Source organism: Tamandua tetradactyla, chromosome 4, assembly GCF_023851605.1.
Source record: "Tamandua tetradactyla isolate mTamTet1 chromosome 4, mTamTet1.pri, whole genome shotgun sequence".
Lineage (NCBI taxonomy): Eukaryota > Metazoa > Chordata > Mammalia > Pilosa > Myrmecophagidae > Tamandua > Tamandua tetradactyla.
The window spans coordinates 33778049-33792429 of record NC_135330.1 but is presented as its reverse complement, the minus strand read 5'-3'; the positions used below and the strand labels follow the sequence as shown (position 1 = coordinate 33792429).

The window sequence follows — 14381 nt, the reverse complement described above, 5'->3', positions numbered from 1 at the left end:
TTAAACAACAAATAGACACACCCTCACCAAATAACAAATCTAAATCCCCCCTTAACTCATTTCCCCCCACTCCCAATTATTTAACCCCAGTATTGCTATGGTACTGATGACATCTTATACTAACTATAAGCCACAGCATGCAATAGTAGTTTCCCCCATATCTCTCTATTACTGACTTTTTGTAAAAGATTCATATCTTTGAAGTAGTTCATTTAAGAACTTATTTATACTTGTGGTGTTATTTGATGGGATATATGGTTTTATACAATCGCTTTCAATTATATTCACCTTCAATACGGCAGTATTACTTATAAACCCACTAATGAACTACCATCACTTCCATCTGTTTCCTTACACTTAAGTTCCACCTCATAAGGCAACCATTCACTCATCTCTAGCGTTCACGTTTCTCTAGGTGCCCTATATTCTACATTATATAGGCTCTGAGTTTACCTTTACCGGGATCATAATACCGATACAGTATCGATTCTTTTGTGTCTGGCTACTTTTACTCAGCATTATGTCCTCAAGATTCTTCCATGTTGTTATATGCTTCAGGACTTCATTTTATCTTATGTCTGCACACTATTCCATTGTATGGATATACCACATTTTGTTTATCCACTTGTCTATTTATGGGCACTTGGACTGTTTTCATCTTCTAGCAATTGTGAGTAATGTCCTTAAGACCATCGGTGTGCAAATGTCTGTTTGTGTCACTGCTTTCAGCTGTTCTGGGTATATACTGAGTGGTGGTATTGATGGGTCATAAGGCAACTCAATATTTAGTTTTCTGAGAACCACCAGACTGTCTTCCATAGTAACTGTACCATTGTACATTCTTACCAGCAGTGCATAAGTGTCCCAATTTCTCCACATCTTCTCCAACATTTGTAGTTTCCTGTTTGTGTAATAGCAGCCATTCTTACAGGGCTGAGGTGGTATCTCATTGTAGTCTTGATCTGCATTTCCTTTATAGCTAATGAAAATAAGCATCTCTTCATGTGCTTTTTAGGCATCTGTATTTGTACTTCAGAAAAATGTCTAGTCAACTTTTGCCCATTTTATAACTGGATTGTTTGTTCTTTTGCTGTTGAGTTGTATGATGTCTTTACGTATATAGGAGAAAGACCTTTATCCAATATGGGGTTGCCAAATATTTCTTCTATTGTGTTGGCTGCCTCTTCACCTTTTTGAGGCACAGAAGCATCTGATTCTGAGAAGTTCCCATTTATCTATCCATTCTGTCACTGCTTGTGCATTCAGTGTAAAGCTTAAGCAGCTACCTCCTTTTACAAAGTCTGAAGATGTTTTCCTATATTTTCTTCTAGGAGTTTTATGGCACTGGCTCTTATATTCAGGTCTTTGGTCCACTTTAAGTTAGTTTTAGTATAGGGTGTAAGGTAGGGGCCCTCTTTCATTCTTTTGGCTATTGGTATTCTGTTCTCCCATGCCCATTTATTAAAAAGACTATTCTGTCACAGTTCAGTGGATTTGGGGGCTGTTCTACTATGTTACCTGCTGGAATGCAACACACCAGAGACGGATTGGCTTTTAATAAAAGGGGATTTATTTTGTTAGTTCTTCAGAGGAAAGGCAGCTAACTTTCAACTGAGGTTCTTTCTTACGTGGGAAGGCACAGGGTGGTCTCAGCTGGCCTTCTCTCCAGGCCTCTGGGTTTCAACAACTTTCCCTGGGATGATTTCTTTCTGTACCTCCAAAGGCCTGGGCTGAGCTGCGAGTGCTGAGATGAGGTATGTTGAGCTGCATGGGCTTTGCTACATTATGCTCTCTCATTTAAGCACCAGTCAATTCATTCATTGCAGCAAGCACACCTCCTAGCCGACTGCAGATGTAATCGGCAACAAATGAGGTTCACATACCATTGGCTCACGTTCACAGCAACAGAACTAGGTGCCTTCACCTGGCCAAGGTGATAACTGAATCTAACTACCACAGGGGCCTTGTTGAAGATTTGGTGGTCTAGCTCTGCACTCTCAGTTCGATTCCATTGGTCAATACTTCTTTCTTTGTACCAATACCATGTTGTTTTGACCACTGTTGACTTTATAATAGACTTTGAAGTCAGGAAGGATTATTCCTTCCAATTTGCTCTTCTTTTTTAGAATATTTTTTAGCTATTTGAGGATTCTTTCCCTTCCATGTGAATGTGATAACTAGCTTTTCCAAGTCTTCAAAGTAGTTTGTTGGAATTTTGACTGGTATTACACTGAATGTGTAGATCAATTTGGGTAGAACTGATACCTTGACTACATTTAACCTTCCTATCCATGAGCAGGGAATGTCTTTCCACCTACTTAAGTCTTCTTTGATTTCTTTTGGCAATGTTTTATAGTCTTCTGCTTAGAGGTCCTTTTTATTCTTGGTTAAATTTATTAAAATAAATTTTATAAAAATTATTAAGTAAATTTCCTCTCGTGCAGTGATTCTTTTTTGTTGCTATTTTGAATGGAATTTTTTTCTTAATTGTCTCCTCAATTAGGTCACTACTTGTGTATAGAAATATTACTGATTTTTGTACACTAATCTAGTATCCTGCCACTTTGTTGAATTTGTTTATCAGCTCAAGTAACTTTATCATAGATTTCTCAGGATTTTCCAAGTATAGGATAATGTCATCTGCAAATAATGAAAGTTTTTCTTCCTTTCCAATTTGGATGTTATTTATTTTTCCTGCTACCTAGAGCTTCTAGAACAATGTTGAATAATAATGGTAACAATGGGCATCCTAGTCTCGTTCCTGATCTTAGGGGGAATGCTTTCAATCACTCAACATTAAGTATGATGCTGGCTATGCATTTTTCATATATGCCCTTTATGATATTGAGGAAGTGTCCTTTGAGTCCTAGCTTTTGAAGTGTGTTTATCCAAAAAAGAGTACTGAATTTTTGTTGAATGCTTTCTCAGTGTCAATTGTGATGATCACGTGATTTTTCCCTTTCCATTCATTAATGTGCTGTACTACATTAACTGATTTCCTTGTGCTGAATCTCCCTTGCATGTCTGGTATACACCTCATTTGGTCGTGGTATATAATTATTTTAATATGTCATTGGATTCAATTTGCTGATATTTTGTTAGAATTTTTACATCTATGCTTATTAGGGAGATTGGTCTATAGTTTTCCTTTCTTGTACCATCTTTACCTGGTTTTGTATTAGAATGATGTTAGCTTCATAAAATGAGTTAAGTAGTTTTCCTTTTTGCTCAATTTTTTGGGAAGAGTTTGAGAAGGTTAAATATTAGTTATTTTTGGAATGTTTGATAAAATTCCCCTGTGAAGCCATTTCCATTTGGCCCTGGGCTTTTCTTTGTAGGAAGATTTTTGATGACTGATTGACTCTCTTTACTTGTAATTGGTTTGCTGAGATCTTCTATTTCCTCTCGAGTCAGTGCAGTTGTTCGTTTGTTTGTAGGAATTTGTCCATTTCATCTAAGTTGTCTTGCTTCTTGGTGTATAATTGTTCATAGTATCTTCTTCTGGTGTTTATTTATTTCTTCAGGGTCCATGGTAACATCCCCCTCTCACTTCTGATTTTATTTATTTGCATCCTCTTTCTTTTTTTTCTTTGCCATCCCAGCTAGGGGTCCATCAATCTTAATGATTTTCTCAAAAGTACGAACTTTTGGTTTCATCGATTCTTTCTATTGTTTTTTATTTTTTGCACTTTAATTCATTTATTTCTGCTTTAATCTTTGTTATTTCTCATCTTCTATTTGCTTAGGTGCTACTTTGCTGTTCCTTCTCCAGTTTCTCCAGGTAAGCAGTTAAGTCCATGATTTTTGCTTTTTTTTTTTTTTTGCATGGGCAGGCACCGGAAATCGACCCTGGGTCTCCTGTATGGCAGGCAAGAACTACCACTGTGCCAGTTCTTCATCACCCACCTTCATTCTTTGTTTTTTAATATGCCATCCGGGCAATAAATTTCCCTCTCAGCACTGCCTTTGCCACATCCCACAAGTTCTGATATTCTGTATTCTCATTTTTATTCATCTCCAGATATTTACTGATAGTGCTAGCAATTTTGTCTTTGACCCACTGTTTAAGAGTGTGTTATTTAATCTCCATATATTTGCGAAAGTTCTGGTTCTTTCATGGTTATTGATTTTCAGCTTCATTCCACTGTGGTCAGAGAATGTGCTATGAATAATTTCAATTTTTGAAATTCATAAAGATCTGTTTTGTGCCCCATGGCCATGTTCTTTCAATCTACCCTGTGGGGACAACCTATTATGGATAGGACATTTTGGTTAAGTGGTCTCAACTGGGATGTGACACACTCCTTCAACATGGGTCTTAATCCTTTACTTTGAGCCCTTTATGAGAGAAGAAAAGGCAGAAACAGAGAGAGAGTGTGTTTAGAGAGAAACTACCATAAAAGTTAAGAGAGGACCCACATATGTTGGGGAGAAAGCCACTGGAAGCAGAAGCTGCAAGCAATGGAATCTGGGAGCAAAGGACCAGCAAATGCTGCCCATGTGCCTTCCCACGTGACAAAGGAAACCTGGATGCCAGAGGCCTTTCCTCAGAAAAGGTTATCTTTCTCCTGATGCCTTAATTTGGACATTTTCATGGCACAGAACTGTAAATATGTAAACTAACAAATCCCCCTTGTAAAAGCCAACCCATTCCTGGTATATTGCTTTCCAGAACTTTTAACAAACCAAAACAGTAGCTGTACCCCAGAAAAACATGTTCTTAAAATTAATCCATTTCTGTGGATGTGAACTCATTATAAGAAGGACCTTTTGATGAAGTCAGTTCAGGATGGATCTTAATCCTATTACTGGAGTTCTTTATAAGCAGAATGAAATACAGACAGAGAGAAAGCCAGAGAGACAGCAGTCAGAATCTTAATATCAACAAACTCCAGGATAGACCAGGAGAGGATCATATGCACATTGCCATGCATCAAAGATACTCAGGACAAAGGATCAAGCTCCAAAACACCAGTCTTTAGGAAGAAAACATCACCTTGATTATGACTTGCTTTGGACATTCCCTGGCCTCAAAACTGTGAGCTAATAAATTCCCATTGTTTAAGCGAACCCATTGCATGGTATTTGCTTGAGCAATGAAGGAAACTAAAACTGTGGTAGATGTTGTTTTCCTTGTACCACAGAATGATAATGTTAACTGATAAGAAACTTTAATAGTTCTTTAAGCCATTTCTCACTAATATTTTTATTAAGCAAAACCCTTATTCTAAAACTTTACATATTTGTTCCTAGGACAGGGAGTTACTTACCTCTGCCTCTGCAGTCAATCGTATCTTCTTTGATATTAACTGATTTATATCAAGTTGACCTATGGGAGGAAAAAAAAAATGTGACCTTAAGATTGATGAATACAATACACTGAGCTCTCAATCTTGGGTTCACACGCCCTGTGAAACTTATTGCTACAAAGGGTAGGCAATGGCTCCTTAAAATTAGGTCTAAGAGTCACCCTCAGAGAACCTCTTTTGTTGCTAAAATGTGGTCTCTCTCTCTAAGCCAACTTGGCAGGTGAACTCACTGCCCTTCCTCCTCTGTGGGACATAACTGCTAGGGGCGTAAATCTCCCTCATTATGTGGGACAGAATACGTAGGACTTGCTGGGTCCTTTTTCAATCATGAGATTGAAAAAGCCTTTTTGACCAAAAGAGGGAAGAGGGAAATGTGAAAGTTTCAGTGGCTGAGAAATTTCAAAGAAAGTCGAGAAGTTATCCTGAAGGTTATTCTTGTGCATTATATAGATATCCCTTCTTAGTTTATGGTGTATTGGAGTGGCTGGAAGGAAGCACCTGAAACTGCTGAGCTGTGTTCCAGTAGCCTTGATTCTTGAAGATGACTGTATAAAGATACAAATTTTACAATGTGACTGTGGGATTGTGTCTGATGCTTCTTTATCCAAGGTACGGACGGGGGAAAAAATAAGGATAGAAATAAAAAAATAAAATTAAAAAAAAGGGTAAAAATAAATAAATAATAGGGGGGACAAAGAGTAAAATAAATTGGGTAAATGGAAATAGTAATGGTCAATGTCAGGGAGGGGTATGGGGTATGGTATGTATGAACTCGGTGATAAACAACTTATGTGATATTATAATATTATATACCATGTATGGAATACATGTGTGTGAAGACTTGTCAATAAAAATATTTTTTAAAAAACTGATGGATAAAGGTACCAAGCAATATTATTTTTTATTTTTTTTGTTCTGAAAAATAACATATATACAAAAAAGCAATAAATTTCAAAGCACACCACAACAATTAGTTATAGAACAGATTTCAGAGTTTGGCATGGGTTATAGTTTCACAATTTTAGGTTTTTCCTTCTGGCTTCTCCAAGACACTGGAAACTAAAACAAATGTCAATATAATGATTCAGGAGTCATACTCATTTGTTAAATCCTATCTTCTCTTTTATAACTCCTTCTTTTCCTTTGATCTTTGTTTTTTAATAACTATTTTTTATTGATATACATTATATATTCACATACCATGTAATCACCCAAAGTATATATTTAATGGTTCACAATATCATCATATAGCTGTGCATGTTTTTTTCTTTTTTTCTGAAAAATAACATGTATACAAAAAAGCAATAAATTTCAAAGCACATTGCAATAATTAGCTGTAGAACACATTTCAGATTTTGATATGGGTTACAGGCCCACAATTTTAAGTTTTTACTTCTAGCTGCTCTAAGATACTGGAGACTAAAAGAAATATCAATGTAACAATTCAGCAATCATATTCATTTGTTAAACCTTACCTTCTCTGTAGAACTCTATCACCTTTGATCTTTCTTCTATTCTTTACGGGTATTTGGACTATGATCATTCTAACTTTTCATGTTGGAAGGGGTTGGTGGGAGAGGGGGATGGAACTAGTTGATCCAGAGAGGCTGGCCCTATGCATTGAAGGACTTATCTGGTCCAGAGACCCATCTGGAGGTTGTAGTTTCCTGAAAAGTTACCCTAGTGCATGGAACCTTTATAGAATCGTACATAATGCCCTCGAATTGGCAGGAATGGTTTTGTTGGGGATTGGCAAGTTATTATAGGTAGCCACGTCTAACTGAAGCATGCATAAGAGTGACTTCCAGAGTGGCCTCTTGATTCTATTTGAACTCTCTCAACCACTGATACCTTACTTATTACATTTTTCCCCCCTTTTGGTCAGAATGGCATTGTTGATCCCACAGTGCCAGGGACACACACTCATCCCTGGGAGTCATCTTCCATGCCCCAAGGAACACTATTTAAATCAAGAACATAAAAAGCCAAACAAGCAAATATAGAGAAAACTATGTAAAAATGATACAACCACAAAACATTACATAGCTATTAAAATGAAGTACATGTAATATAAATAGAAGGAAATTTATACATAAAAGTATTAGAAAATAAAAACAATGCATGTATACAAATTAATTACACTATATTAATGATGCAGTGGTATAGGTTCTTCTATTTCTGACAACATGGGAAATGTGAGTTCCTGAATGGATCCTTCAGTTGAGGCTACTAAACGATGGTAAAATATAAAAAACTTTAAAAACTTTTAAAACTTATTGCCAAGCTGTACAAATCCAAGAAAGGAAGAGAAGGAAGGAAGGTAGTTAAAGAAAAGAAAAAGAAACAAGAATCTTTAAAAAACTTAAGGATCTCTGCCAATACCCACAAATCTCTGTTTTAGTTTCTCAGCTGCTAAAACAAATACCATTCAATGGACTACCTACACAATGAGAATTTATTGGCTCACCATCTGAAAGGCTAGAAGGCTTACATCCTACCAGGGTCAGTGTCCGCTGGCTGGCCTGCAGTCTTCGGTATTTCTTGGCTTTCTCATTACATGGCAATATACACTGCAGTGTCTACATCTTTCTCTTCTGCATTCCACTGACTTCTAGCTTCAGGCTATTCCCCATGGCTTATTTTTCTGTGTTCAATTTCCTTTGTTTATAAGGACTTCAGCCATATTGGATTAGAGCCCATCCTCATTCAGTTTGGGCACATCTTAACTAATAATATCATCAAAGGTCTTATTTATAAATAGGGTCACATCCAAAGGACCAGGATTTGGGATATGAATATACCTTCTGCGGAGGGATCATTCAATCCCAAATATCTTTGTATATAATATCTTGCATAATCTTCTAGCTAGAGTGTTAGCTTCTGACATATTCGTTAAAATTTTTAAAGTTTTTCTTTGGTGAAACATACATAGCTTAAGCAACAATATTTTAATGTTGCCTAATAGTCACCCTGAGAGAACCGATTTTGTTGCTCAGATATGGCCTCTCTGTAAGCCAATGCAGCAAGTAAACTCACTGCCGTCTCCTCCTATGTGGAACATGATTTCCAGGGGTATAGATCTCACTGGCAATGTGGGAACAGAACACGCAAGATGAGCCGGGACCTGGCATCAAGGGATTGAGTAAGTCTTCTTGACCAAAAGGAGGAAGAGAAAAATGAGGCAAAATAAAGTTTCAGTGGCTGAGAGATTTCAAACAGAGTCAAGAGGTTATCCTGGAGGTTATTCTTATGCTTGATATAGATATCCCTTCTTAGTCTATGTTGTTTTGGAGTGGCTGGAGGGAAGTACCTGAAACTCTTGAGCTGTGTTCCAGTAGCCTAGATTCTTTTTTTTTTAATTTATTTATTTTTCAAACATAACAACATACAAACACAAACATTCTTACCATATGATCATTCCTTTCTTGATATATAATCAATAACTCACAATATCATCACATAGTTGTATATTCATCATTGTGATCATTTCTTAGAACATTTGCATCAATTCAGAAAAAGAAATAAAAAGAAAAAATTCATACATACCATACCCCTTACCCCTCTCTTTCATTGATCACCAGTACTTCAATCTACTAACTTATTTTAATATTTCCCCCTATTTTTATTTATTTTTAATTCATATGTTTTACTCATCTGTCCATAAGGTAGACAAAAGAGGCATCAGACACAAGGTTTTCACAATCACACAGTCACACTGAGAAAGCTATATCATTATACAATCAACTTCAAGAAACATGGCCAGTAGCCTAGATTCTTGAAGACGATATTATAAAGATATAATTTCCACAATGTGACTGGGATTGTGAAAACCTTGTGTCTGATGTTTCTTTTATCCAGGGTATGGATGGATGAGTAAAAAAATTTTTAAATATGGATAAAAATTAAATAAATAATAGGGGGCACAAAGGGTAAAATAAATTGGGTAGATGGATACTAGTAGTCAATGAGAGGAAGGGATAAGGGGTATGCTATGTATGAGTTTTTTCATTTTGTTTTTCTGGAGTGATGCAAATGTTCTAAAAAATTGTCATGGTGATAAACACACATCTATGTGATAATATTGTGAGTCATTGATTATACACCATGTAGCGAATGTTTGTGTGTTAAGATTTAACAATACATATATATTTACAAAAAAAAAAAAAAAGCACCTAGTCTTCTTGAAGTCACCTGCATTGTGTCTCTAAACCTCAAGGGCCTTGCTTTAACTATGGGTCAGAGGGCAACTGGCAGAGAGTGCCAAAAATTTTGAAACAAACCTCAAACTCGGGGCCCATTGGGACACTGCCTCAGGTGCAACCAACATGGGCACTCAGCTAGCAATTGCATTGTCTCTTGAAGTGGGAGGCAGGGAGGAGAGGAGGGTGTAGGACTGCCATGCTGGAGACCCAGGTTCGATTCCTGGTGCCTGCCCATGTTTAAAAAAAAAAAAAAGACTACCTGATGCTGAAAATGACTATGGTTGAGGGAGAAGGGCTGAGGGCATGCATAAAAACAGATAGAAAGACAGAGGACAAAGACTGAGGTGGTACAACTTAGGAATGCCTAGAGTGGACAAGGATGGTGATTAAATGTACAAATATAAAAACGTTTTTGTAAGACGGAGAAAAAAATCAATGTCAACATTGCAAAAGGTTGAGAAAAGGAGAAGGTATAATCAATGCAAGCTAGTGTCTATAGTCAAAATGAAATTATAACATGCTTCCAATGAACGTAACAAATTTACGCCAAAACTAAATGTCAACAAGCAGGAGGCATGGGAAAGGAGTATGGCTCTATGGGGAAGAAAAAAAAATGTCTTTGTATAGATTATGGTGGCATAGGCATGTCTATTATTTAGGTTGAATTGTATGATGTATGAATAAAATTGATTAAAAATGAACAGACAGGGACAGTGTGACAGTGGCTCAGTGGCAGAATTCTTGCCTGCCATACCAGAGACCCGGGTTCATTTGCCAGTGCCTGCCCGTGTATTAAAAAAAAAAAAAAAACATGAACAGAGAGAAACAAGTGCCAGAGAAAATATGGAGAAAAAGATGCACCTATTCACTATGAGCAAGGAAGCTGAGAGGTGTCACCCCTCCGGAGGGTAGTGTGGTGCTTCCACAGGAGGGTAGGGGTGGAGGTGCCATATGATCTTACAACCCCGTTCCTAGGATATACCTTGAGGAACTGAGAGTGGGAACATGAATGGACATTTGCACTCCAGTGTTTAATAGGGTCAGTGTTTGCTATTCCCAATGGATGGAGATGGCTTAAGGATACAATGACTGAGAAACGAAGGGGGAAATGTGGACTACTGAACAGCTGCAAGAAGGAATGAAGTTGTGAGGCATGCAACTAGGTGAATGAACCTTAAGGACAGCATGTTGAACAAAGTGTCAGAAACAAAATACATATGGATAATCAATAATATACACACTCAGGGAACTAAAGTTGAGAGCATAAGTCATCAGGTTGGGGCCTACTGTAAAGGTTGCTAGACTGTAAGCTCTTATAGTAGCCACATGTATTTAGGAGTTGATATTTCTAAATTCTGAGATACTAACCTATCTGTATATAACCTGGTGACACCTGAGACTTGGCTTTAGAGCTCTGAAGCTATGAAAGTCAGCATTACTCCATTCAGCAACTGTTTAAAAAGCTAAAAATGATCATGGTGAAGAATATACAACTATGTGATGATACTGTGAGCCACTGATAGTATTATATGGCTGGGCTTTATGTGTGTGGCCATTTCTCAATAAAAATATTTTTAAATACAAGTGCATGAAAAATAACTAACTACATCATTGGATATACATTACATAAAAATGTAATTGTAACTAAAACATAAAGAGGGATGGATCACTATAAAAATGAAGTTTTCATATGCTATGCAGTTAATTCTGTATGAATTCAAATAAGACTGAAATTTCCATGCAAATAGTAACCAAAAGAGAACTCAGATGGCTATATTAATATCGGATAAAATAGACCTTAAGTCAAAAACAATTACAGGAGACAAATGACATAGAAGACTCACTTTATCAAGAATATATAACAACTATAACTATGTTATACTTGTTATACATAACACTTAACAAGAGTTCCAAAATACATTAAGCAGTGACAGAATTGAAGAGAGAAATAATTCTACAATAATAGTTTGATACTTCAATAAACCATTTTCAATAATATCAATAAGAATATCAATAAGGAAATAAAAGACTTGAACGACACTATTAACCAATTAGAACTAACAGACATATATAGAACATTTCAACGAACAATAACAGAACACACACGGATCATTCTTGAGTATAGTCTCTAGCTTAGATCACAAAACAAGTCTCAATAAATTTAAAAAGATTAAGATACAAAGTTTCTTCTCCAACCATATGGAATGAAGCTAAAAATCAACTACAGAAGGAAAACTGAAAAACTCACAACTATGTGGAAATTTAACAATACACTCTTTTAAAATATATATTTTTTTATTGAGAAACCTTCATACACATACATTCCATACACAGTGCACAATCAGTGTCTCACAATATCATCACATAGTTGCGTATTCATCACCATGATCTTTTTTTTTTTTTATTAACATTTTCATCACTCCAGAAACAAAAATAAAAAGGAAGACTTCCGGGAAGATAGCTGACTAGAGTAGCTTGAAATTAGCCCTGCCCCACTGAAAAGTTAGAGAAGGGACAGGAGAGCGACTGAAGAGGCAATTTAGGAGTGCAGATGACCTAGGAAGGAGAGCCTTGTGCACCACATGCAGCAGCCCTGGTTGCAGAGGCTGAGGAACTGCAAAGCAGAAAGCTGGAGCCTGGAGTGGAGCTGCAGAGCCCAAGGGACTGCAGGATGGGAACACGGGGCTAGGAAGTAAGCCAGGCCATGTTTCCTCACCAGTGGGAACCCCATGACAGGCAACTCACCCCATACCCCAAGCACCTAAACCCCATCACCTGATCCCATTCCCCCCGTGTTCCAGGCGTCCCCACCTCACCAGCCCCCACTGCATGTACCTGCCCCACACACCCACCCCAAGTGCAGCCCAACCCACCTTTCCTGCACACCTCCCAAGCACTACCTTCTCCTCCCTGTTCCCTGTAAACTGTTGCCAATGCATAAAGGTTGCAGGCACTAACCTCCATACCTAAGCTAACACCAACCCCTGTGGTCATACAGCCTCACACCACCACCACCATTCCTGAGCTCAGCGAATCCGTTTACAGCACTCCCAGGTCCACACATGTGCACGGGCCCCCATTCACATTATTCAGCTCTGGGTAACCGCACTTCACAGCAGTCCTAGAACCACACATGCACACAGCCCTAAGCCTCACTTTCCAGCTCTGAGAAAGTGCCGACCTGGCCTGGCAGCCAGGTCACATCTGCCGCCAATTCAGGAAGGTGTAACGCCGACCTGCTGTCACAGCTCTATGCATGCAGACAAAGGGCCCATGCCTTAAACAAGCACACACCAGGATTACACCCCCCCAGATCAGTGCACCACACAGTTACACCCTCCCTGGCCGCTAAGCACCCACATTCACAAGCATCAGTGTAACATCCCCAACCTCCCAACCTGCACCCATACCTGCAGTGAAACATATCACCATACTGAGTGCTCCACCTGATACTCTGCTCCCTGTTGTAAAACCATACCGCAAACACAAGGCCCTGGACTACTGAAAGAAATCAACTCCCAAAGTAAACCAATCAAGGTATTTATATGCGACAAAGACAGCAGACAATCACTAAATATATCACAATGCAGACATATATAGCCCCACCTAATAACCAAATTAAAACACCAGAGGAGACACAGACATTTGAACAACTAATCAAAGATGTTCATACAACTCTACTTAATAAAATATGTGGGACAGCAAATGACATAAAGGAAATCAAGAAGACACTAGAAGAGCACGACAAGGAATGTGAAAGAATAAATACAAAACAGCAGAAATCACAGAGACTAAAGACTCTGTTGATCAAATAAAAAACATACTAGAGGCCCACAATACCAAATTTGAAGAGACAAAAGAAAGAATAAATGATATACAGGACAGGATAACTAACTTTGAAGACTCAAAACACCAAATGGCAAAAAAGATGGAAAAAAATTAAATGGGAACTCAAGGAAATGATAGACAAAACAAAGCGCATAAATATAAAAATCATTGATGTCCCAGAAGGATAAGAGAGGAATAAAGGGCTAGGAAGAGAAGTTGAGGATATAATGGGGGAAAACTTCCCAGCCCTCAAAAAGGACATAAACATACAAGTCAAAGACGTCCAAAGAACTCCAAACAGAATAAATCCAAATAGGCCTTCCCCAAGGCACATACTAATCAGTGTGTCAAATGCTCAAGAGAAGCAGGAAATCCTGAAAGTGCAAGAGAAAAACAATCTACTACATACAAGGGAAATCAAATAAGACTGAGTTCAGACTACTCAACTAGTGCCCTGGAGATGAGAAGGCAGTGGTATGATGCATTCAAGATCCTGAAAGAGAAAGACTTCCAGGCAAAAATTCTTCACTCAGACAAACTACCCTTCAAAATTGAGGGAGAGATTAAAGTTTTCACAGACAAAGAAGTCCTGAAAGAATTTGTCAATAAGAGACTGGAACTACAAGAAATACTAAAATGAGTTTTGCCTGCTGAAAGACAAAGATAGGTGAGGTAGGTGTAGAAGAGGGCACAGAATTGAAGAGTACTACTAAGGGTAATTTAAAGAATACAAAAAGAAAAAGAGGAAAAATAATATACAGATCTGACAAATAAAATTTAAAAGATAAGATGGTGGAAACAAGAAACACCTTTTCAGTAATAACTCTGAATGTTAACGGACTAAACTTCCCAATTAAAAGATACAGATTGGCAGAAGGGATTAAGAAACATAATCCAGCTATATGCTGCTTACAAGAGACTTATCTTAGAACAAGGATACAAAAAAAGATCGAAAGTGAAAGGATGAAAAAGATTTACCATGCAAGTTGTAACCAAAAGAAAGCAGGAGTAGCTATATTAATATTGGACAAAATAGACTTTA

The 14381-nt window shown here is 37.6% G+C and overlaps 1 protein-coding gene across 2 annotated transcripts in view; it reads right to left on the bottom strand.

The window, feature by feature from the left end:
* SOAT1 (sterol O-acyltransferase 1) overlaps nt 1-14381 on the bottom strand; it is a 99648-nt gene that overhangs the window by 35437 nt on the left and 49830 nt on the right. For both annotated transcript variants that reach the window (XM_077157126.1, XM_077157127.1), the window contains exon 3: nt 5271-5329. In XM_077157126.1, the coding sequence (XP_077013241.1) occupies nt 5271-5329 (59 nt within the window). The remainder of the gene's footprint in view (nt 1-5270; nt 5330-14381) is intronic.